This window comes from Vigna umbellata, chromosome 7, assembly GCF_029865625.1.
Source record: "Vigna umbellata cultivar VRB3 chromosome 7, Vumbellata_1.0, whole genome shotgun sequence".
In the NCBI taxonomy this organism is placed as follows: domain Eukaryota; kingdom Viridiplantae; phylum Streptophyta; class Magnoliopsida; order Fabales; family Fabaceae; genus Vigna; species Vigna umbellata.
The window spans coordinates 20,255,856-20,282,370 of NC_142171.1; the positions used below are offsets into that span (position 1 = coordinate 20,255,856).

The 26,515-nt window shown below is 35.1% G+C and overlaps 2 protein-coding genes across 3 annotated transcripts; one reads left to right on the top strand and one right to left on the bottom strand.

The window, feature by feature from the left end:
• The first annotated feature begins 12,240 nt into the window (after positions 1-12,240).
• On the top strand, positions 12,241-16,635 carry LOC124832454 (uncharacterized). The gene is made up of 4 exons (XM_047306656.2): positions 12,241-12,458; positions 14,045-14,167; positions 15,567-15,686; positions 16,362-16,635. Exons 1-4 carry the CDS (start codon positions 12,422-12,424, stop codon positions 16,424-16,426), a joined length of 345 nt encoding a protein of 114 aa, XP_047162612.1. The 5' UTR covers positions 12,241-12,421; the 3' UTR covers positions 16,427-16,635.
• Positions 16,636-18,345: 1,710 nt separating this feature from the next.
• POLD3 (DNA-directed DNA polymerase) lies at positions 18,346-24,247 on the bottom strand. 2 transcript variants are annotated; one of them, XM_047306654.2, is made up of 8 exons: positions 24,090-24,247; positions 23,832-23,887; positions 23,599-23,723; positions 22,653-22,812; positions 20,286-20,713; positions 19,684-20,172; positions 19,341-19,434; positions 18,346-18,810 (listed from the first exon to the last, which is right to left on the bottom strand). In XM_047306654.2, the coding sequence occupies exons 1-8, from the start codon at positions 24,156-24,158 to the stop codon at positions 18,687-18,689; spliced, it is 1,545 nt and encodes a 514-aa protein (XP_047162610.2). In that variant the 5' UTR covers positions 24,159-24,247; the 3' UTR covers positions 18,346-18,686. The 2 variants fall into 2 exon arrangements, with proteins under 2 accessions (XP_047162610.2, XP_047162608.2); XM_047306652.2 differs by having other exon boundaries at positions 19,341-19,437.
• Positions 24,248-26,515: the final 2,268 nt, after the last annotated feature.

A 26,515-nucleotide genomic window follows, 5' to 3' on the forward strand; every position in this document is an offset into this window, starting at 1 on the left:
ATTCTTACCTATTTCAATATATAAACTTATGTATAATATATTTCAATATATTAGATGGTATAGTTTGATTTAATTACTAATTTTTAATTCAAATTCTTAAAAAATTATAAAAAAACTTATAAAAAATTATTTTAATTCGTTTTTGCTTTAAAACCAGCTTCCATTAGCTTTTTTTCAAATTTAAGCACCCTTTACAATAAATATATATATATATATATATATATATATATATATATATATACTACTTACCATCACATATACATATTTCAAATTATTTTATTTAATCACTATTTTTTATTAAAAAATATGTTTCTTTAGTTCATGTTTAATTTATCTTACCAAAACAATTATATATATAATCTTATTATATAGTCACTTATCGAATATTTATGTAATGATAGGTGTGAGACCCTAGATAATTAACGCTGTAATTATATGTCCAATCCCAATTAATGCACCCACGTCATTGTCCCGTGCCATTAAAACGCACTCACACCCGCTCTGCATGCAACTGCCAAGGGTCACTGTTGGAACATTCGAAAATCGTTAGTGGAATACAAGTGGCAGCAGGAGAATGGACGCTCGTCCTGCGTGGGAAGGGAAAATGATTTTTCTGAAAAACTCTCTTCCCACTCTTCTGCATGCTTCATCTTCTTCCCCAAAATTCCGATTTCCAAATTCTCTGCCTTCTCTCTAGAAACCTCCATCTTTTCTCTACCGTAACTCACTTTCTTCTTCTCCGACCCAATTTCAGAGACCGTAGAAGTGATCCAGACATCCTAAGCTTCCCATCAAACCGAACAAGTTCAAGTTTTGAATCTGGTAAGTTCGTCCCTTAGTCATTTATTATTAGGTTTCATGCAAAACCAAATCTGGTTACCTGCATTCTTTTCGTCTGAATCAAATTTTGATTCTGTAAATGGTTTTAGTTCGCCAGAGTTGAGTGATCTGAGGATAGAAGTGATAGTTGGGCGAATTCAGAATTTACACGTTAGGACGTTCGTTCACTATTGATCCAGGTAAGGGAAGCTTAACTAATTTAATTGATACTTGTATGTTGTATGAACGTATGATATGGACTGAATGTATGAGATATATGCTGAATGATTATGCATGAATGATCACTGTATGATGAATATGGTATATGTTGGTTGAAATGTATGTTGATGGTTGATACGTATGAATATGAAATGAGTTATCACTTGGAAGTATGAATGATTAATGTGAATCATATAAAGTTTGTAAAATTGATATGAAGGTATAAAATATGAGTTGATATGTTGAAACTTGAGATTTGAAATAGACGAAAAATCTGAAATATGGAATCCTTACTATGATAAAATACGTTCGACATCGTACGGTCTTATACCGTTCGGTTTTCTAGAAAAATGCCTAAAAAGGAAGTCTTTCATTTGGGAAGAGTTCTGATTGAGAACGAGCATCCTCTTGTGAAATGCTATGTTTGAGCGTTCGGCTCAGCCTAGTGGTACCGTATATCTTAAATTAAGTAAAGTTATATATAGTATACCATTATACTTTAAAATTAATAACGCTCGGTCCTATACCAAGCGTTCGTCATAAGTAGCGCTTAGTCTTATACTAAGCGTTCGTCCTAATTAGTGCTCGGTCATTTACCTAGCGTTCGTCCTAAGTAGTGCTCGGTGATGAGAGGGTCGCACCTCCCAACAAAAGTTGTGCATAAAAGAATGCAGTATAGACTAGGAAGTGACTCCTAGGTCGTCTCACAAGGACCAATATTGCGGTTCAGTCTCAGATCAACACACGTAGTGGGAGGTTTTAATGGTGTTTTTGTGCGGATAAAATTAAACATGACTGGAAATTAAATAAAACCGTAACCATAATTGAAAGCATTAAAGTACATGAAACATTCAACTAAACACTGCAACATATAAATATCCAAACACAATTCGAACGCGACACTTAAACTAGAACCTCAATTGCACATAATGCAGCAGTAAAATGAGCAAGCACCTAAGTTGGAAAGCGTCAATACATTTCACATAGCAGAGGGAATAAAATTTTAAAAGCACGGGAGTTCAATTAAAAGCATCCACATTTGCGAAAAGAAATGAAATGTACGGTTGGGATTGAAGCAAAGAAAACAATGCTGACGGCAAATTAATATACATAATATGAAATGCATTTTTCCAAGCTCAAGTTCCCGTGAAAACAGTGTTCAAAGCCGAAATCCAAGAAGAAACAAAATTTACTCTAAGGTGGCGCTGGAACCTTGTGTGCTTCCAATAAATCAATTTACTCTCACTACCTACTCCCACCTAATCTACTTCTTCATTTCACAAAGAAAAGAAATCTCCAAAGCATTAAATCATCAAAGGAAAGTGACAACGGCTGCCAGCACGCACACTTCTTCACAGCAAATAACACTGTAATCTCAGAATTTAAAAATAGAAATCTGGTTCAAACATGAAAATAAAAACAAGACCACATGCTCTTTAAAATTCTTCTCGGTTCCAACACAGGAAAGAAATATAAAGTCTTCTACACTACTGCAGCATCACCGTGTCTACCACTCATCTCTCAATATCCATGGCGGCTGGGGCACACCTCGACCATTCTCCGCATCTGCTCTCTAAGGTTGGCAGCTACCCACCTCCAGGTCTCCTCTTTTTCTTTCTCTACCTTACATCACTCTCCATGTCTCCGTGTCTTCTTTTTTTTCTCAGTTTTGATGATCCCCCCAAGGTGGCGGCTGGGTCTTCACTTCCCCAAAATGAAAGATGACTTGTGCCCTTTTTCTTCTAACCGAGAGCTCTCGCTTCTCCTCTTTTTTTTTTTTCTGGACCGTGAATCTGCACCCATAAGCTGCTGTTGGAAATATGAAGATGTGGGCCGTGTGTTGCACCGAGAGGAAGCTCCTGGACGCGTGCTTTTGATGGACGTCACCCCTCCAAGCTGCTGGACCAACTTCCGTGTTGCTGTTGTTGGATGCTGGACCAGGGTTGCTGGGTGCACCGCTGCCTTCCTTGTGCACCTCCCAAGACGCTGCTGCCGCATGAATCCAAGCTGGATGCTGAAGCTGCTGGAGGTCTGGGCCGTGATGCTCGCTGGACTGCTTCCCTCTAGCTTCTGCTGAAACGCCCCAATGTAGGCCGTCACATTGCTCAACCATTCTCTCACCCATGTGCCTCTTCCATTGTGCACCTCCTTCACGTTGTTTGCTGCTCCAGATTAATTTGTCCGTGGGCCCTTTGTGCCAAGCTGCTGTCCGCGTGAAGGTTGAATGTTAATTCAATAATTGCTTCCAATTGAAGGCCTGCTGGACGCGTTGCTTCTACTTTTGCCACCACATGCTGCTGCTTCCTTCCGTGTTGCTTTCTTTCTTCCAGCACCCCCTATTCAAAGCCTGCTGGGAAAATGAAGCGTGGACGTGTGTGCCTTCTAGTTGAATCAGCCCATTGCTTTTTGAAGCTAGATGAAGAATGGATGAGTTGCTTGTGGGCCTTGGTCTTCTTCCAAGAACGTGGCACCTACTTAAGGACGTGGATGTGTGCCACTCAAAAATAAACCTCCACCTTTGGGTCCAATTGTCATTTCTCTTTTGACTTTCAAATGTCCCAAATTATATTTCCAAAATTTTCCTGCAATTACTAATGCAAATAATTAACTCAAATAATTCAAATTAATTAAAATTAGAATTTCTGGTCAAATTAAGCACAATTAGCAAAAACAGAAAAATACCGAACATTTAAGCACAATTCCCTGATTAAATCTAGCACAATAAGCTAAGTGAAATCAAGAAAATATTGACTCATCAAAATAGACCACACTTAGTCTTTTGCACTCCTGGGCAAAATCAAGACGCAACTCAAGGAATAGTTCAAAGGACATCAGGGAAGGGACACAAACATCAGCGCACAGAAAACAAACACTGACTAGGACAAGAACAGAATTACACAGTCCTCAAGAAATCTGGACAGAGAAAAGAAGTAGACAATTCCAACACAGAACGAATCAGAGAAAGCAGATACTCATGACATCATCCAAGCAATTCAAGACATGGCAAAATGATCAATCAGCTCAAGAGGTGAATCAAAAGCAACAGAACCTCACAGATGCAATATCAGTGTTTCTCTCAAGTGTCTAAGGTAAAGGATTTCAACTCAATGCACTCAAGAAAGCAAGCAACAACAGACTTGGCAAGCCTCTAATATCAACACTCAAAACATATGCATGTTCAAATCAAAAGGTCTTTTCATGGTTGTAATGGGGCCAAGGACAAGGGAGGATATAATATGGATGAGAAGCTATAAACCAAAAGAAATAGAGGAGCAATAGGGAACAAGTGTAAACACAATCAAATCACACCCAAACCTCTAATTCAATCCTCTTCTTGACTCCATTATTCACAAATTTTTTTTTTTCATCCTGTCTATTTTTTTTTCTTTTTTACATTTTTTTTTTATTTTTCTCTATATTTTTTTTCTCATCTTGTCTCTTTTCTTTTCTCTCTGTTTAGGACACAACTATAAGAGACAAGATACACAACATATTTACAAACACAAAACAAGAAGAGGAACCAACCAGCCAATTCATCAGAAACCCCCAGGAGACCACACTTGTTCCCAAAACACTTCCAAAGCTCCAAAATTCCCTAAGGTTAAGGTAATCATGGTTTTTCACTTAGGGCTAGTGTATGAGCTTCAAAACAAAGAAATGTGGAATGTATAGGCTCAAAATGGGTTATCAAAGGATTAGAACAAGGTAAGCTTATTTGGCTAGAGAGGCTCAAGAACAAAAATGCCTTTATCACTTCCAAACATGCATATCAATCAAGAATTATCAGCAAGAGTCAAGCCAAGGCATATGCGCAAGCAATCAAGAGACATATCACACACAAGAAAGAACATAAAGTGGCTCAAATCTCACACAGGGTAATTCTGTCACAATCAATTCAACTCTCAAAAATCATAATCATCTTCCAAGCAAAGAAAAGCAAAGATTTCAACCAATCAGAGTATCAATGAAGTGGAAGACATATTTACAACCCAAACAAAGTCCAGAAATCAAGAGAAACATGTAAAACTGTACACAAAACAAAACAAAAACTACCTAGAAAAGAAAAAATTTAACACGGAAAACAAAAACTATCAAAGAAAAATCAGAATCTCCCCCAATAGACCACACTTAAACTACACAGTGTCCTCAATGTGTCACAATCAGCAGATCAAACAATCAGAACAGTCAACAGATCATGGACAAGTGCAATAAAAGTAGGGAAAGGGGGAGAAGAGAAAAAGAAAACTCCCCTGATCATGGTGGCAGTTGCCAATTTTGGACTTTCAGGGAGATGTCTTCCACCACAGTATCCAGCAAGAAGGTTTTGAGGACGAACTGCTTCATCCTCCAAATTTGATCGAGCAGGGAAATGTCTTCCACAGCTGGATCTAAGAAGTGATTGTTGATGAGCGGGTTCAGCTGGTGCCTATTGATGTTGAAACTGTTGTGTATGTAAGCACCTTTTTCTTCCACTGTGGGTGCATGTTGGTCAAATTCATGTGTACCTCCTGCAACATGGTTAGTGCAATGTGGCTCTACAGAAATTACATGCAGGGGTATAACACCCAATCCCAGTGTGACAGGCTGAACCTCAGATACATCCTCAGAACATGAATCAATTTCAATTTCAGAAACATTATCAACCACAGACTCAGATTCATGTTCAGTGCATGGATGAGAAGTATTCAGATATGATGGCAAAAGTGGTTTCTCATCATGCAGAGAGGAAGAATTAAAAACAGACTCATCAACAATACAATCACCAACATACCTCTCAACAACATAATCATCAATATAATCATCACTGACATAATCATACTGAGGTATGCTTACCTCCACTTCCCTGAAGATTGGAAAAGTGTGGGAAGATGAAGGTGGTCTACCTGGTTCTGGGTTACTGCTGATTTCTGCCTGCTCCTCAAAATACTCATCACTCTCCTCAGGAGCAAGAGTAGGGACATAGGATGATGGGAAAGTAGATGGCAGAGTAGTAAGCTCATGACTCTTCTCCCCATCTTCTATGTTGATGCCACTATCATCATCATCTGGAATCTGAACAGTCTGAAATGGTAACTCTGAATCTTGAGACTGTTCCTCAGTGAGTTGAGTGGCCATCTGCCCTATCTGATCAGTCATACTCTGAATGGCAGCTCCTATTTCTTGCTGGAACTGCATGTTCTCTTGCTGAAACTGAAGGTTCTGCATGGTCATCTGCTCCAACAACTCCTGCAATGTAGGCTCAGAAGTAGAAGGCTGAGGAGCTATTTGGGCAGGAGCATCATATTGCTGACTTTGGTATTGCTGGACTGGTGGAGGCATGAAAGTACTCTGGAATGGTGGTTCTTGATATTGATGCTGTGGAGCATTATACCATCCCAAGGTAGGGTCATTCCATCCAAGACCGTTGCTGTAAGCATATTGCACAAGGGAAAATTTGCTCAGAAACTGATGCTCAAGATATCCCCAATCGGTAACGGATCTCAGAGGAAGAGAGTCTTTCCAATCCTTAGCTGCTCCTTGTAATGAATGCGGAAATGCGCTCAAGAAAATGTAATCAAGAGGGACATCTGGAGGCTTCATTGAAGAGCACATGATGTGGAGCTCCTCCAAATGTCTGTGTGGGCATTCTCCTGCAAAACCATGAAACTTAGGCAGCAAATGTATCAGTCCAGGGGTGAGATCGCAATGAAGATCATCCTCCTTAAGTGAAACCGGCTCACAAAGAGCACTCTCAGAAGTCGGAGGATGAGCCATATTGCTCTCAACATACAAATCAGCAGAATATGAATCACAATCAAAGTAACATGCAGAAGGAGAATCATAATCAGAGGCACTGGCAGAATAAGCAGTATTCACGAAATCAAAATAGGTAGACATGGAAAAAGAAGAATACTAAAAATCACGAAACAAATAAAACACAACACATTTATACATGCAACACGCACACACAAAACAGAACATCACATCACATCACAACACAAGACAAAACACAACACACACAAACACAACAAAAAGACCTAAGACTGAACCGTTGGTCCCCGGCAACGGCGCCATTTTGATGAGAGGGTCGCACCTCCCAACAAAATGTTGTGCATAAAAGAATGCAGTATAGACTAGGAAGTGACTCCTAGGTCGTCTCACAAGGACCAATATTGCGGTTCAGTCTCAGATCAACACACGTAGTGGGAGGTTTTAATGGTGTTTTTGTGCGGATAAAATTAAACATGACTGGAAATTAAATAAAACCGTAACCAGAATTGAAAGCATTAAAGTACATGAAACATTCAACTAAACACTGCAACATATAAATATCCAAACACAATTCGAACGCGACACTTAAACTAGAACCTCAATTGCACATAATGCAGCAGTAAAATGAGCAAGCACCTAAGTTGGAAAGCGTCAATACATTTCACATAGCAGAGGGAATAAAATTTTAAAAGCACGGGAGTTCAATTAAAAGCATCCACATTTGCGAAAAGAAATGAAATGTACGGTTGGGATTGAAGCAAAGAAAACAATGCTGACGGCAAATTAATATACATAATATGAAATGGATTTTTCCAAGCTCAAGTTCCCGTGAAAACAGTGTTCAAAGCCGAAATCCAAGAAGAAACAAAATTTACTCTAAGGTGGCGCTGGAACCTTGTGTGCTTCCAATAAATCAATTTACTCTCACTACCTACTCCCACCTAATCTACTTCTTCATTTCACAAAGAAAAGAAATCTCCAAAGCATTAAATCATCAAAGGAAAGTGACAACGGCTGCCAGCACGCACACTTCTTCACAGCAAATAACACTGTAATCTCAGAATTTAAAAATAGAAATCTGGTTCAAACATGAAAATAAAAACAAGACCACATGCTCTTTAAAATTCTTCTCGGTTCCAACACAGGAAAGAAATATAAAGTCTTCTACACTACTGCAGCATCACCGTGTCTACCACTCATCTCTCAATATCCATGGCGGCTGGGGCACACCTCGACCATTCTCCGCATCTGCTCTCTAAGGTTGGCGGCTACCCACCTCCAGGTCTCCTCTTTTTCTTTCTCTACCTTACATCACTCTCCATGTCTCCGTGTCTTCTTTTTTTTCTCAGTTTTGATGATCCCCCAAGGTGGCGGCTGGGTCTTCACTTCCCCAAAATGAAAGATGACTTGTGCCCTTTTTCTTCTAACCGAGAGCTCTCGCTTCTCCTCTTTTTTTTTTCTGGACCGTGAATCTGCACCCATAAGCTGCTGTTGGAAATATGAAGATGTGGGCCGTGTGTTGCACCGAGAGGAAGCTCCTGGACGCGTGCTTTTGATGGACGTCACCCCTCCAAGCTGCTGGACCAACTTCCGTGTTGCTGTTGTTGGATGCTGGACCAGGGTTGCTGGGTGCACCGCTGCCTTCCTTGTGCACCTCCCAAGACGCTGCTGCCGCATGAATCCAAGCTGGATGCTGAAGCTGCTGGAGGTCTGGGCCGTGATGCTCGCTGGACCGCTTCCCTCTAGCTTCTGCTGAAACGCCCCAATGTAGGCCGTCACATTGCTCAACCATTCTCTCACCCATGTGCCTCTTCCATTGTGCACCTCCTTCACGTTGTTTGCTGCTCCAGATTAATTTGTCCGTGGGCCCTTTGTGCCAAGCTGCTGTCCGCGTGAAGGTTGAATGTTAATTCAATAATTGCTTCCAATTGAAGGCCTGCTGGACGCGTTGCTTCTGCTTTTGCCACCACATGCTGCTGCTTCCTTCCGTGTTGCTTTCTTTCTTCCAGCACCCCCTATTCAAAGCCTGCTGGGAAAATGAAGCGTGGACGTGTGTGCCTTCTAGTTGAATCAGCCCATTGCTTTTTGAAGCTAGATGAAGAATGGATGAGTTGCTTGTGGGCCTTGGTCTTCTTCCAAGAACGTGGCAGCTACTTAAGGACGTGGATGTGTGCCACTCAAAAATAAACCTCCACCTTTGGGTCCAATTGTCATTTCTCTTTTGACTTTCAAATGTCCCAAATTATATTTCCAAAATTTTCCTGCAATTACTAATGCAAATAATTAACTCAAATAATTCAAATTAATTAAAATTAGAATTTCTGGTCAAATTAAGCACAATTAGCAAAAACAGAAAAATACTGAACATTTAAGCACAATTCCCTGATTAAATCTAGCACAATAAGCTAAGTGAAATCAAGAAAATATTGACTCATCACTCGGTCTTATACCAAGCGCTCGCATTATTGTATACCCCACTTTGATAAAATAGCGTTCGTTCAATTATAATGATATTTTCCTTTCCTCATGTTCGTTCATTATTGGTGTCGGATTTCCGTATGCGAATTACTCCAAATATAGTTCTAAATATTCTTGGTTCTTCTCTTGACATTGGATCCATTCTAAGGTCTTCATAATGAAATTTTCTTTAAGTACCAGTGTACATCTAAACGAGTTAGTTCATTTAACTGACCGCATAGCAAGTAACGTCCGTAACCGATTTCTTAGTTCTTCCAGTCCGTCTTCTTAACGTTCGTCCCCATTCTTCAGAGGACTGAACGTTCGTTATTTTATGCCCTTAAAACTAAAGATGAAAATGATGATAAATTGTAAAATTTTAAAGTGTGAACCTTATATTGAGTGATTATTTGATGATGGATTTTGGACGAGCGTTCCAGGGAGGAACGACTCATATATGTTGAATATGGAATTTGGTAAAGTATGACTGTGGGCATGCTAATGCTGGCTTGGTCCATCCTGATATTCCGTGATACTCATCTTCACGTAGAGGAGAGTAGTCATGTGTGGGAATGGCAGGAGGCCCTAGTCCAGAGGGGTACTTTGGATAGGGTTAACCTCGAGTGGCAGCTGTTGAGTGTATCTCAGTTACTACACCACTCGGGTGCAAGGACGCCTGTAGCTACACGGTTCATACAGTCCGGACGGTCTGTCTAGTATTTATATATAAAAAGCTATGTTATGTTACATGTGTGTGTGAATTGTAACGTTTAAATGTATATGTTGATTGTATGAATTAAATTATATAAGCTTACCCTTTTGTTTTCCTTGTGTTGTCCATTGTATATGTACGTTTAAATGTATATGTTGATTGTATGAATTAAATTATATAAGCTTACCCTTTTGTTTTCCTTGTGTTGTCCATTGTATATGTACGTTCGTCCTGTCTTGCAATGATCATCCGTGTGGATGTGAGCAGAAGGCGAGGCCACTTTGGAGGAAGTGATTGAGGAAGAAAACTTAGTAGAAGTTGAAGTGAAAGCAGAGCAGTAGGACGTCCGTTTTCCTTTTAGTTTTTAGTTGTTGCTTCTGAATTGGACGTTTCGGTTATTTTAGTTTTGTAAAACCGTTCGTCCTAACCTCTTGTAATTCTGTACTTAAGCCGTTCGGCTTTTGCTCTTCGTTTTATCAACGTAAAGACTGCATTGTTTACTGTTAAATGTAATTAATTCTGATTTATGGTAATTACTGTATTTTGGGATGTTACAATAGGCAAAATATATGCATTTTTTAAACTTTCTAACAAGGAAATTAAAAACTAACTTTGTTGAGATATTGGAATTTATTTATCTAATAATAGAATAAATTACTTGTTATGATAAGATTAAAAATTAGACAATTTCTTTTAATAATGACTGTAATTAATATTGTGAAGACCTAGAAATGATATTTTAGAAGTAGTACTAAATTAAAAATAATGAGACTCCATTATTTTAATATTAAAAGATTTTAATATAAAAGAATTGTTATAAACGAGTTTCATTATTTTAAAATGTATCGTCTCTCTAGAAATAACTTTTCTAGAGTTCTCTACCTTACCTTTAAGTGTTCTTGCTCCTAAGTCATCTGTTTGACGATCAGGAGGTCAAGGTCTACAAATCTAGCCGGTCAATTTCAAGAATAGAGCAAGTAAGTTTCGACTCATTTTTTCCCTTAGGTTCCTAAATTTGTTTTAGAATAATCTAGTATTGTTGCATGTGTAATCATGCTTCTTCTAGTCATTCTTGGTTCATCTAGAGTTCTAAGGACTCTGTCTGTTTCCAATTTGGTGTCTCATAGGTTCGTCTAGAGATTCCTTGCGTTTTAAACAATCGGTGAGACGTTTCTTTGAGTTGGACAGTTTATTTCAAGGTAAGAGAAGCTAGCAATATATTTCTATTTATGAAATTATTTAATTGGTAGTTTTTGAAATTAATGTATATTGAAATTAATGTATATTGAATTTTGGGAAAATGTTTGCTATTGATTCTGATGTGTTTTAGAAGATGAATTGTGGTTGTATAATTTTGTTTGATCTCATGATTGTTGGTGAACTTGCATAATTTTGTGTTTAATTCGAATTTTATGATGGGTGGTACTTTTGATATGTGTGGTAGTGTTGTTTTATTTAGATTTAATTATTTTTAAACTTAATCAAAATTTAAATTAGAAAGCTACCTACAAAATAAATAAAAGCTATTGATAATAAAATTTTAAAAATTATTTTAATTTTGTAATTATAATAATAACAATAATAATAATAATTTTATTAGTTTAATCATAATAAAAAAATGTGAACAAATTGTTTTTACTCGTTTATATAAAAATATATAACTTTAAAAGTTCAAAAACTATACCTAAATGTCATTAAATAATTCAAGTATATATATATATATATGTATATATATACACGTATATATATATACGTATATATATACGTATATATATATATATATATATATATATATATATATAACTTTAAAAGTTTAATACAGTTATGATGTAAAAATGATATATGTTTTTATGTTTCTAATATCAATCACAAAATTTGAAAAACTATAATTTAATATAAAATAGAATTTTAAATATAAATATGTTTTATTTTTAAGATTCTAATAGATCTATAACTTGTATATGTAATAGTTATATTATATTTATACTTACAAGAAGAAAATACAATGTGTGTGTTTGTATTTGGAGAAATTAAAAGAAAATCAAACCATTATTAAATATTATAATAAAAATATATATAAAAGGTAGAAGCAATTATGTTAAAAATATTTTCATTTATTTTCTCTTAACTTTATATTTGAGATATTAATATTTTAACCCAAATTTTAATATTTTTAAAATAATTAATAATTAAAATGTATAATATATATTATTTATCCTAATTTAATATAATTTACTTAGTATATTACAGTCACTGAAATCGTACTTTTATTGGAAGGTAAGGTAGTAGAGTGTAGCCATTACCGTTACCCACTGCAGTGGTTATCGTGACAAAGCGACGGCATTGACTTCTCATCTCACTCACAAGCAATTCCCTTCTTTTTCTTTCACCTCTTTCTCTCTCTCTCTCTCTCTCTCTCTCTCTCTCTCTCTCTCTCTCTCTCTCTCTCTCTCTCCTTCTGCGATGGGTTGTGCTGGATCTTCACAATCCAAGCCTGATGGTGAGCCACCCCATTCCTTTGATTCCTCCAAAACCTCATTTTTGCATTACCTTTTAGTTAAATCTTTGGGAATTTTATTCTGGGTTGGTGTCAAAATCGGTTCTTTCTGGTTGTTGTTAATTGGGGTGCTGATATTTGCGAACGATCGTATCTGGGGGACTGTGTAAAATTGTAATTTCGAAGAGGAAGGAAACCAAGAGAGGTGCATGGGGTGAACGAATTACAAATCTGTATTTTGGGTTTTGAATATTTTGCGACATTTTGTATTGAATAATGAAAATCCTACCTTGTGAAACTGTTTCGAGCATTTCTTGTTTCATGCTTGATTTTCCAAGAAATTTTTGGCGTTGTTATGTTTATTAATCTGTTGGATGACTTGGGGGTAAGAGTTAGGAATGGTTTGCCAAACTTATTAACACCGCATGGTGCCTTGATTTGTTTTTAATTTCAACTCTTTTGTTTGGTAAGTGTTTGGGCGAGTATTGGCAAAATTTATTCTGGGTGAAATTGATTCTTTAGTGATGTGGTTCATCTTTGGCTGCTTTTTATTCTAAAATCTAGGTAGTTTTAAAATTCGGTGTAAACTATTTTTGATTCAACTCAAAAAGCTAAAGTTGCTTTAACTCACTCAATTTTCAACCTAGAATCAGTGGGTTTCTGATTTAGCATCACATCAAAGGTGATGTACGTCCATGATCACTTCAAAGCAGAAGCGGCTCTGTGTAGCTTCTCTTTTTCTGAGTGTGAGAACATACTCTCAATTTCTCAATGTGGAAATCATGTTACTTGTTTTTGTCAGCATGATTTTGGATAAGTCAACATGAAACCAAGAACACTTGGTATCCTTCTCTTATTTGTAGTTTCAGAAACATTAGTCTCGAATGAGGACACTCCGTGTGAGTTTTTTTTTACTGAATTGAGTTTGGAATAGTTGGTTTTGAAATGGACCCTACTGCTGTTGGGTTTAGTTTAGATCATTGAGGTTTTGACTAAATTTCAGTAGTTTGGTGTAAACATGTGAAAGTTCTTGAGTGAAGCCAGTTTATAAGCTTGTTGCTGTACGAATTTTAGAAAACAAAGAAAATTAAATTTATGACAGAATACTGATGGATTTATTTTCTAGAATTATGTGTGATTTTATTGATGATGCCAGCTGAGTATCCTCGCTTTTAGTAAGGCCTATTCCCTCATTACCCCTTTCACCTGACCCGAATGGTGAGTTGTGTGGTCTAAACTTTCTGATAGTCTTACCTCAAATTTGTTCTGTATTGGTGGTGCTGATCTGATATCATGAAGGGGGGAATATCCTTGGTAAAGATGGCTTAAATTTAAACCACAAAACGAATGCATAGAATAAGGTGGTGCAGCACATTACTATCTTCTATTATGCTTCATCTCATAGTATAAGTGTTCTTGTTGTGTTGCTAATCTGAATTCTTGATATTCATTATTTCAAATGCTTGTGGTTAGATTTTTCATTTTTTACATCCTCCACAGTGTTGAACTATCCTTGTAATGGCCTGTTCCTGATGACACTGCTTAAATTTTAAGTTTAATATCGTTTGCCATTTACACCAACATAACAGGTGCAGTAAAAAAGATCCGGAAGCCTAAGCCATGGAAGCATCCTCAGCCAATAACGAAGACTCAGCTAACGCAATTACGTGATGAGTTTTGGGACACAGCTCCTCACTATGGTGGCCGGAAAGGTATTATTACAAAACGATAAATGACCATATTTAGAATGTTTAAAGGCCTACTGCAGATTAAATTGGCTTTAGAGGAATAGTAGTTTAAGTGGAAGTGATTTCTTTAAAATGAATCAGCTCACCTCCCATAGTTTGCTGCTGTTTGCCAATTTCTTTATTTTTATTAGTGTTTTTAGTGGTTAAAATTAGTTATTTATTGCTTTGCAAATTTTCCTTAATCTCCTCTAACACGGTTATCTTCTAAGAACTTTTTATCATCATTGACATGATTTTGTTCAACAAGGTTTGTAATTATTGAAGATGTAAATTGACAATAACCAAAGTTTGTTATTTGTAATCCCAAGCTAAACTAGTTCTTCCATTAGTTCATATTCTTGTTAGAGAATGCATAGAAAGTTGATCAATTATGGGTTGTTATTTCTTTACCAAGAAGAAATTCTTGAAAATGTTGTTTGCAGAGAGTCTGTATATTGTTTGTTCACATGTGGATGCAATAACTTGCAATGAGACTGAAGAGTGTTTATCAGGAAAAAGTTGGACATGGGAACTTTAACTTGAAGGGAGTAGATGGCTGCTGGCCTGAGGCAGTAGAGATTGAACATCGTAGTTTGATAAATATGCAATACTGCATGTTGGGTTAGAACAGCTTTCCAATAATTTTTTTATGGTATTTTTTCTCTTTAAGGGAACCATTATTCTCTTGGCAATTTGTGGAGAGGGAGGGAGGGAGAGAGAGAAGATTGGATGATCATCCTTTGAACTTTGTATTCTTGTTATCTTATTGCATATCATAAGCAAAAGGTTTTATCCATTCTTACATCTATTAAATATGATGCCTCAGATATAGAATATTTTTTCTAAGTTGTACTTTGATTCTCCATGTAAAGACTGAAAGTGGATTTTTAATTTTGTCTTTCGATTACGTTATTGTTTAAAGCTAATTTTGGAAAAAAGGATGATAAGGTTAGAATTTACATTAAGGAAGAAATGGAAAATGTCGTACTTTTATAAGAATCATGTTTGGTTGTTGGTGGCTTATCTGTGATATTTAACACTGCTTTATCTGTCGTGCTTTATATATAGAAAACTGCACAGACAAGAAACATGTGAAGGAAAGCATATTAATTACAATTGGTTTAGATGATTGGTTGACTTGATGTTTGAGTATTATTGCCAAAGGAATCATCCATTGCATTCAGTTGTATAAAACCAATTTCTGCAAAAATGGTATATGTTATTATGTTTAACAAATGCCACTAAAATATAATACTTATCCTTATTAAAAGATCAGATTCTATAGGTTTACACAACATTTTATTTGTTAATCACTCTTTATTTCATTTTTTCCTTAATTACATTCTTAATTGAAGTGCATATATATTTTTGTGCTTGCTACTAGAGATTTGGGATGCTCTTCGAGCTGCTGCTGAGGCTGATCTAACTTTAGCACAAGCAATTGTGGATAGTGCTGGTGTAATTGTCCAAAGTTCTGATTTGACAGTATGTTATGATGAAAGAGGTAATTGTTTCATGTTGCAGTCCATTATCTACAAATAGAAAGGAACATTAAAATTATGGAAGATACAATGTTTATTTGGTTTCCGCAATCTGAATTGAATTAGTCTTGAAAACTCAGTGTCTTTTGTTTAATTTTGAAATCATTATATGGCTAATGAAATCAGAAATGAAGTTGAAAAGCATCTAAAGAACTTTTATGCCATGAACTAGTGGGCTTCTTGCAGCACTCTCACACTTTTCCCTTAATTATCCAACTGTGGTCCACATTTAGTTGAATCATGTGACACCCACCTTTATTGTGGATTATGGTGGAAAGCTCTCTAAACCCCACCATTTCTTTTCTCAACTCAACTACCCTATTACATAAATAAGTACTATCACTCTTACAACAAAAACCTTTATGATGATGATATATTTTATTTCATTGTTCATCTCTCACCTCAGAAAACAACACAGTTGGTGTCAGTACAGAAGGATATGTATTTGAAGGATATGTACAAGGAAATTCAGTACAGAAAGTTAAAAATAGCTTAGCCTGAGATACTATGATGATGAAAACAAAATCCTTGAAAATGTCTACCAGAATTTGAGCTATTTCACCTTGTGTTTGTTATTATGGGGCTAGAATATCATGTTCATCTTGTTCTGATCCTTTGCATTGAACACTTTTTTGCAGGAGCAAAGTATGAGCTGCCCAAGTACGTATTGAGTGAGCCAACTAACCTGATTCGGGACAGTTAATAACAGAGTATAAATAGAAAGATTAATGGGAAAGAGATTGTAAATCTTGGTGTATATGGTTATCTCATTGATTTGGTAACTTGCATAGGGTAGCAACTCTTTTTCCTTCCTGTTATGTTTCCTCAATCAATTAAACAAAAAAAAAATGTTTGTTCTGTATCAGATGATCGAATCCCTCTTCTTTGGTAAATACAAACTCCATTTATGTATTTCCGAAATATCTCATTCAACACGTCCATATATTTTTGTAAATTTTACATTTCTGAATACTCATACATGGTGTTTTCGCTTAATTTGAATTTTATTATAACAAAAGATATATTTGTAACCATCAGGTTATTGGAAAAAGAATGATTTTGTTGAGATAATACATTATACAAATTTTCTTAAAAGAATCACTCTTATTTTAAGTTATTGCTCTCTTTATTTTTGGTTTAATACACTATTTTATCCTCAGTTTCGTTCGAAAATATCAAATTAGTCCATCCTTTAAAAAATGCGTCAATTACGTCCTCACTTCATCAAATTTGCATCAATGAAATCACTTCCGTTAAATCCGTACAAACGGCGTTAATTATTCAAGTAGAAGAGAGAGAAAAATAATTAACGCCGTTTGTACGGATTTTAACGGAAGGGATTTCATTGATGTAAATTTTATTAAGTGAGGACATAATTAACGCATTTTTTAAAGGATGGACTAATATAATTTGATATTTTCGAATAAAATTAAGGATGAAATAGGATATTAAACCTTTAATTTTCGATTATCTTACGGAAAGATATTTATTATACCTTAGGTTATGCCTTTACATTAAGGAGTGTAAATTTTACCTCGAAGAAATTGGAATTTAGATTAAGCAAGTTAACTATTTATTGATTATGTTCAACCTCTTTGTTAATTAGTAATAACAAAAAAGTGAGTTCATTAGCTTTTCTTTTCAATTTCATATTTGTTTGAAAATATGATAACAAATTTGAAAATTAAAGATTTGCTTGTGCTTATTGAAAGGAATGATGTAAAGACTAGAAAGATAGACAAAGTTATTCGTGTGATATAAACTAGTATACAAATAATATATATTCTAATATATATATATTCTAAAATATTTCTTTTATATCTGTAATAAAAATTTTAAATCGAAATTTTCTCTGGAGCTACAAGTTGAGACGTTTATAAACCAACTATACTCTTGGAAAATAATAAAAGGAAATTCTTTAACATTACATTATGCAGTTTTCATTCTTACTGCCATCAGGTGTTTGTTATTAAAATTGTATTCACTCAATATATATTTATTTTTTAACAGGTCAAGTATATTTTTAATTTATAAACTTTGATATAAAATTAAAATTCATCTTTATAGAAAATTTTAATATATTTTAGTTTATAAACTTGAAAAATAAATAAACATAATCCTATTAATTTAATTACTTTAAAATTTTCTTTTTATATATTAAACACTTTTTATATTATTATTATTATTAATATCATTTGACACGTTCTTATTTCAATATCATTTGAAAATATATTTAATACATAAAAAAATTAATATAAATTAAAAAAATGATTTCTATTCCTTTTTAAAATTTGAAAATCAAAATATATGAAAATTCAAACAAGGACTAATCTTAATTTTATAACAAAATTCAGAAAATAAAAAGATATTTAATTCTTAACTAAATATTATTATACTAAATTCATGAATCAGCTATTTTACTAAATTCATGAGATAGATTATCTGTTCATGTACAACTTAACTAAATGAAAAAAGAAGTCATAATCCGGCTTACTTAATTTCTATTATTGGGTTTTTACATTTATTCGCATTCCAATCTTCAAATTCTATTGTTAATGTACTGAGTTAAAAACAAAACATTAGATAGATTTCACAACATTTCCTGTCTCCAGTAAACGAAAGTTGTTAAATAAAATGATGCTATGATTAATCGTATTTTTCAGAGTTTCATTTAACCTAAGTTTAGAACCTCAAGCAACACAAACCATTAGTTACCAATAACAGCATTCAGTGTCCGGAACTGTACGTTAACTACATATTCTCAGGGAAGTATAGTGCTAGACTAATAAATGCGTGCGCCAGGAGAACATAACACGTCATGCTTACAGTGAAATCATTCCTGCATCCAAATTACAAACCAGAAGTAGGTATGGTGTAATATCCTCACATCATAAAGGAACTGCATTGATGAATGATCCTTTCAGAAGATCATCTCTTCTGAACATTGTAACTCTGTCAAGTTCTTAAACTTTCTTGAAAAAAGAAAGTAGATTGCCCTGTTTGGGATCCTTGTTTCCTCCTTTCTTGTTTCCCCCTTTTCCATTATTAGCATGTGAATTGGCTGGTGGTTTCTTAGTTACTGGAGCACTGGAATTGCAAAGAATAAAGTTAGTCATGATCATCAAGTGTAACCTCATTGAAATATTATTGCTGGCAAGAGAGAACAACCATTTGGTAAGCATGCGCAGTGAATTCCAAGTAAAGAATTACACTGCCCAATTGATTCCTGTAAAGGAGTCAGTATTTTTTTTTCCTATCGTTTGTTTTAAAAGGATATTGGGTGGAATATGATATGTCTATCTTCTAAGGATCAACATCCAACAAACAAGCATAAACCTTAAAATGCTTACAGGTCACAATAGATTTTTGTCGGACAAGTCCCGGCAATATTTTGCATTAGCCTTAAAAGAACAAGCTAAGTATAAATCAAGATTTTTTCTGTAAAAAGGCGATGAAGCAGTTGAAAATTACTTAACAAGTCGCAAAGTAAACTTAATGGGGGTATCCCTTTATGCTTCATTGGACACCACAACAGGTGTCATTTTAGCCATCGAAATATAGGCGGATTCCAGTCATTCATTTCAAATGCATGAAGCATAAGGAAGATTAGCACAAACCTGTTGGCAGCATTGGTTTTACTATCAGTATTCTTTGTTGTAACCTTGTCAGGTTTCTTCACTTCTGTCTCCTCCCCTTCCCAGACAACTTCAACTACTAAAGAGATGAAAACAACATTAACAACAGAAAAATACGAACATGCAGCAGAAAAGAAATTAATGGTCAATGAAATTCACCAAGCATTTTGATATGAATCGTCCTCAAATCATGCCAGTACAGAGAAAAGTTGAAGTTCGAAACAGAAGTTTCAAAGTAATCTATTATAGTTGTCATACATAACCATGTATGCTATATGGAAATAAAGACGGCGCTGAGTAAAAATGGATTTCCAAATGTGAGTACCTTCTCTCCCTCGTTCATCAATCCTGGTTTTCATCACTTTTCTCCTCTTAGGAGAACAAGGAGCGGCGTTGTTTACACTATCCTTATTTACACGAGCTTCTGGAGCACAACTCTGCAACTTCTCAGAAGATGATTTCCCTGTATTTGTGCACTTGCTGATAGCTGATACATTATCTCCCAATGGCAGGTGAGCCTTTTGGTCAGTTTCTCTCTCTTCCTTAACCCTTGATTTGTTTTCTTCCTGTGAGTCAAAATTCAAAGTGGTTTTCTCTGATGTGTTTTTGTCATCTTGTCTAGAATCTTGAGATGATTGTTTATTTGGGAAATCAGGTGAAGCTAAATTGACAACATCATCTTCATCTTCATCTGAGAAATCAAAGACAACCCTTCTTTTTCTGTTGGATGACCTTCTCACGGAGACAATTTGATTATCATCAATACCACTGTCACACTCTTCCTCACAAGCAGTTTGTACATTTTCAGTATATACTGAAAGAGGCAATAAATATATTGGAAAACATTGTTAGGTTAATTTGCATTAACCAGGAGAAAAATGAAAATCTAAAACAAATCATGTGGAATAAACTGCATTAGAAACCAACCAGCAGGATTTGAAACTGTGTCATTGTTTTCTACTGATGGCGTGCAATGCTTGGGTTTTGCAGATGCACCACCCCAAAAGCTTGCTAACGAACCTCTAGCAACGGAAACACTTTTATCAGCTGGTACTTTCTTTTTGCCTGTGGGCAAGGGAAGGGCCTTCTCTTTCTCTGCTATAGATTTGTTGATGTTATCAAGAGCTACAGTATTCCCTACACCATTGCTTTCACTCTTGGCTTCTTTAATTACATTCTGCGGTTTGGCATCAACTTTATCAATAGAATCATGTGCTATACTTTTAGGAGATTTCTGAACTGTGTTACTCTTTGTTGGTCCCTCACCTACTGCAGATTTTGATTGTGGTGCTGCAGAAACTACTGTTGAGCCATCTACCTTCCGTGTTACAAAAGAATTGGAGATCTCACAGAACCTGCAAAGTAAACTAGTTAGCCAAAAAAAAATCCACAAACATAATCTCTATCCAGTAATAAAAACATTACATTTTATTCATGACTAGTATAGTGATGCATGCAGGTCTCATATGTAGGTATAAATATTTCCATTGACTACATTAGTGACCATTGAAGAGATTAAATACTGCAGTTAACTTAAAAGTGTTATAATACTAAAAAAGGACCTGCCTGCAGGTTGAGATATTGGAACAGGCTAGCTTATTTCACATCAACGTAAAAGAATTCAAGATGGCAAAATCAAATCACCCCCTTTTACCTAATAAAAAGTCACCATATTTTAATGCCAAAGACTCTCCAATTTGAAAACCATATTGGAACCACTTGAAACAAAAACCTTTACGCCAAATTTTAAAGCAACTTTTTCCCCACTTTTAATGAGATAACAAAATCCAAGACATAGAGAAGAAAAGAACAAGGAAAGGGCAGGGAGTCTTCTTATCAACCAGAACATTCAAATAATCAATGGAAAGACTTCCGATCTCTCTTTATAAGCCTAAACTTTTATAGTAGTTCCTGAAAAGGTTTTTTCTCGATAATGTATATATAACATATAATATCAAGGATGCTGACTTGCTGAGTACTTCCTATCAAGATTTTCACAGAAACCTTTATAAAACAGTTTCTAGTCTCAAATCAGGTGAACAGATACAGAAATATGAGTGGCACCAAATCGCTTGTACAATTTTCATGCAGAAACAGGCTAATTAACAAAGAAAGAAATCCAACTAATATCAAGACTTGCTTGTTTGAATTTTTTTCCAAGGAGTGTCTAAACCTCCATTTTTTCTGGACTTCCTGTTTCAGTAACAAAAAATGTATTTCTTAAGGAAAAGAAATTATTCTGACCTGCTATAGCAATAAATGATAAGATTGAAACTCGAATCTTACACCATCCTATATCATTTAACAAATCTTATATTGTACCCTTACTCATCCTTTAATCTGAGAATAATGAATTATCATTTAAAAGATGATAATTTGTTAGACCTCTTATAAGTAAGCACTGTAAGAGGAGAAACCAATTTTAATGTTCTGCAGGGTCTGGAGAAAGTACGACAGATATTATGATAGGTTCTTTTAATCAAGAACCTATAGAAACCCATTTCAACACTGAAAAAACCTCCTTGTATTACTGAACAATCAAGAATACAAGATACAATAATCAAGAATACAAGATACAATGCGTTACAGAGAGCTTAACCTCCCACCACAGGACTAAACAGTTCCTGTCACTAATAAGACTTCAAAACCGCCTTATCCCCAACAGCCCAACCCCCTTTTATACCAACCTACCTAACTGCCTTGGCAGTTAGGCTGTGTAACGACCCTCCTTCTCCTATACACCAGAAGTTTCCTATCATATTATAATCATTATTGTTAGTCTTTTTTAATTAGGTTGACAGTTTTAATGTTGGTTCGAGGGCAAACATAACTGTTTTTTAGGCAGTTATGTGGACAGAGAAATAGGGAAAAGGGGGAAGGAAAAAGGGTATCAAGAACTAGAAAGGAATATGGGAAGGGAGAGAACCAAGCTCTCGGCAACTAGGTATGTGTGTATTGTGCAAGTGTGTTTTGTGTTGTTCTGGGTGTATGTAATTCTGGTATTATACCTATTCCAGGTAATTATATTCAGTACTTTACTTCTATACCAGTTGGTTTCGATCATAGTTTTGATCCATTAACATACCTATTTGACTATTACCATACACCCACCATACACAATTTCTTCAAATTGACCCAGAAATAACTCAAAAAGAACACATCTTCATGTCGCAATGCACATAAACATATGTAGAAGATTAAAGGAACTGAAATAAATAACTAAATCCAGACAGTTTAAAACTTTCTCAATGTGCACTTTCCATTACATAGATATTCGGAAGTAATGGAAACTACCTATAATCCCTCAAACAATTGTCAACAGAGGAAGGCTGCTTAAAGAGCTCCTCTGCTTGGACAAATTCAGCATTCCGAAGCATAGCTGGGTCCTTTGGAATACTAGCTTGCACACTATATACCTGAACTGAGCAATCCCCATCAAATTCTTGTTGTGCTTCTGCATAAAAGTTAGGAAGCAGTTTGATGCTACACCTATTATTTCTGTATGTAAGCAACTTCATATCAAAGAATTACTGGCAAAAATTTGGAAACCCATTCAATAACAATGTTTCTCAAAATCTAAAACTGAAATGCACACATCATACAGAAAGTGAAACTTCCTGGTTAGGCAGTCTTCCAACATAGACAAACTGTTCATACATGATAGCTGAGTAAGCAAAACACATATTTAATCATGTCCAAGTTTCAGACAAGATAATTACAAAACACGATTGAATACAGGTTTTGTAAAATGAGATACTAAATGAAAACTGCTACTTCACTTGAAAAATAGTCATCTTCCATTTCTTTGTTCTAAACTTAGCAATGAATGCTGGATACTGATTCTGTTAGACAGGAAAGTGAACTGCCCAAAAGACTTTACGAGTAAATATTAGAAGAAAGAACGAGATTAGTGGGAAATCCAATGTGAAAGGAGCGTGCTCCTTTGGGTACACTTGTGTACATTCTTTTGCTTGCTCTATACACTTTTTTCTCATAATTTGTTCTTGGGAAGAATTATTTCCTTTTCTGAATAAAGATCCTAACAGTTTCCTTTAAATTGAATAAATAAGCACAAACCAAACAGTAACAGAACTACCAACAAAAACTAGATTTTTTCTGAGTTTCCCAGTTATATTTTTTGGAGGAAACTATGTTCGGAGCAAGAGCAAATACTACTCTAGATCTCCCAATTTCTAATTATTAGTATTGTTTTCACCCAAAAATAAAAACCCCAAAGTACCTGCAAGCTTTGGCCCAGTAACAAGCCTTATGTCGTAATTAGGATCCTTGCTCTTTAACCAACCAGACAAAGCATACACCACCTCCAACCCACCGTCATGCTTTTGTACAAATTCCTGAAGGACCCTATACATTTAACAAAATTTGCAACTATTAAAAAACCATAACATAAAACAGAAAACTAAACAGCAATTCCTAAAGCTTTTCACCAATTTATTTTCAACAAAACGCTACCTCTTCGCTTCATTGGCCGATACCATATAATTGCGACTCAACCACTGGTACGAAACCTAAAAGAGAAAACAACGACGTAGGAGATCAATTATTTGGCATGCAAAGACAGAAATTTGGGGGAATTCGACCAAAAATGTCCTAAAGTCAAGTGCGGAGAGAACACAAAAAAGACTGCGGTCCAAAATAAAAGTAACAAAAAAACAGAATCGTTTGTAGGATGTTACTAGAGAGAGAGAGAGAGGAGAGAGAGAAGTATACCACTTGAAGTTTATCGGAGACGAGAGATTCGATCTCGTGACTGAAGGTTGGGGTTTTGGTCTGCGCCATTGGAAGTGAAAAATGAGAACATCAGAGTTAGGGGTTTTCGTTTTTGTTTCCCCCGTTTTGTTTTCCCGCCAATGTATACTGTTCCTTTTTATACTCTCTGTTAGAGAGATCTCCACAAATCACGAAATCTGTGAGAGATATCGTAAGTCTAGTAAGTTATTATTTAAAAGACTAGCTTAAATTTAGTAACAAAATAATTAATTAATTTTCAAAAATTATACAATAACCTTAAGTTAGTTCTTAAATTTAATAAGTTAAAATTCTTAAAAGCAATTTTTTATTTTAATATCCGTCCTTAATCTTAGATAATATTACATGTTATTTTAAAATATAATTTAATTTGTGTTCAATAAGAGGAAGTACAAGAAGGTGAAAAGTAAATTGCATTTTAGCGAGATAAAAGGAAATATATATGGTATATATTTAATTGAACAAATATGTTAAATAATACTGTGTAACAATACTTATTCAATATTATTAGTAGTCAAATAATATTTTAATATATTTTTTATTGATTCAAATATTCATATATTAAGAAAATTAAATCTTAATTGTTAAATTATGTTATGATATTCTTTAATACTATATATAATATAAAACTATATAAAAGATTTATCACATATGATAATATAGAACAGTTAAAGATCAAAATATAAAATCTTACAATCATCCAAAAATAATCATAAAATTTAAATTTTATATATAACTAGTCTACTATCAAAACTATTTACAATACTACTCTAACTAGTTCATGCTGCTTGTGAGACCTTAGAAAATTAAAAACTGTAAACCACTGTCAAATCAAATTAATGCATGGAAAACCCCTCTGCAGTGCATTAAAAACACACTCACATTCTCTGCTGCACGACTGCCATGTGTCACGTTGGAACATTCTGAAAACAGTAGTGGAATCCAGGTGTCTGCGTGGGAGAGAACGTTCGGTTGACTTGGGGAAGGAGAACTGAATTTCTGAAACGCTCCTTCCCATTCTCTGCATGCATTCACCTTCTTCCTCAAAACTGATTTCTCCATTTTCTCCACCTTCTCTCTAAAACCACTTCATCTTCTCTCTACTATAACTCATCGTCTCCTTCTCCGATCACGTTTCAGAACCATAGAAGCATTCCCTGAGACGTGAGCGTTATTCTGGACCGAACGGAATTGGGATCTGAGCTGGTAAGTTCTCGTCTCTGACCGTTCGTCCATTTAGTTTCATGCGAACCTAAGTTCTGGTTGCATGCATAGGTTATAGGTTTGAGTTGTTTCTGATTTTTGGTGTTTTAGATTAAGTGAAAAATTGTTGAGTGAATCCTTGGATAAAAAGCTGTAAGAGGACGAACAAAACCCTTGCATTTGGACGTTCACTACTGAACCAGGTAAGGGAAGCTTAGTAATTTAATTGATACTGTATGTTGCGTGTGAAAGCATGAAGTGAACTGGATGTATGAATTGTATGTTGTTTTAAGTATGCATGAACGAGCACTGTTGTACTGAATGTATATGGTTGATATTATTTGAACTGTATGTTGAGGATGAAACGTATGAATTAGAAAATGGATGATTTAGGTAGAGTATGAGATGATAACCTATTTTCTATAAAGTATATGATTTATGAATGATAGGAAATTATAAGATATGATTCGTATGAGAGATGTTGAGTAAGATAGATAAAAAATCTGAAAAATGATATTCCTTACCTTGATAAAGTACGCTCGTCATCGAACGGTCTTATACCGTTCGGCTTTTTAATAAATGGTTAAATGGAATTCTTTCATTTGGAAAGAACTCCGCTCGAGAACGAGCGTCCTCTTGTAAAAGGCTAGGTTTGAGTGTTCGGCTCAGCCTAGTGATACCCGACGATCGTAAATTAATTGAAGTTATATTAGTAACGCTCGGTTTTATATCCAGCGTTCGTTATAGGTAGCGCTTAGTCTTAAGTAGTGTTCGGTTTTATATCGAACGTTCGTCCTTACCTTTGATTTCGGAACGGACGTAAATAGCGTTCGTCCAAATTGTTAGTAAGTATATATGTTTAATTGGCGTTCGGTCATTGACTGGCGGTTTGTCTCCTGAATTAAATCACACTCGGTTTATTTATCTAAACAACTTGTGGTGTATCTACCCATTGAATTCAACCTAGAGTTATTGTACTTAAATTATTCAAAGTATTATTCAGATCTTCTAGAATCAGTTCATTGAACTGTATTAAGTAGTCGTAACGTCCTTCAGTAGACAGGTGTTCGTTTCTTTTGTTCAGAAACGAGAAATTCTCTGTATTGTATTAACGTTCGTCCTCATTGTTAACAAGGATGAACGCTCGTTATTTTATGAAAGTGGAAAGAAGAATGAAAATGTGA

Coding starts and splice junctions, on each gene's coding strand:
- LOC124832454 (XM_047306656.2), top strand. CDS start 12,422: ATGGGTTGTGCTGGATCTTCACAATCCAAGCCTGATG. Junction 14,168..15,566: donor TCACTATGGTGGCCGGAAAG/GTATTATTACAA, acceptor GCTTGCTACTAG/AGATTTGGGATGCTCTTCGA. Junction 15,687..16,361: donor AGTATGTTATGATGAAAGAG/GTAATTGTTTCA, acceptor ACTTTTTTGCAG/GAGCAAAGTATGAGCTGCCC.
- POLD3 (XM_047306652.2), bottom strand. CDS start 24,158: ATGGCGCAGACCAAAACCCCAACCTTCAGTCACGAGATCGAATCTCTC. Junction 20,173..20,285: donor CACAGTTTCAAATCCTGCTG/GTTGGTTTCTAA, acceptor TGCCTCTTTCAG/TATATACTGAAAATGTACAA. Junction 19,438..19,683: donor TGATGAACGAGGGAGAGAAG/GTACTCACATTT, acceptor TCATCTCTTTAG/TAGTTGAAGTTGTCTGGGAA.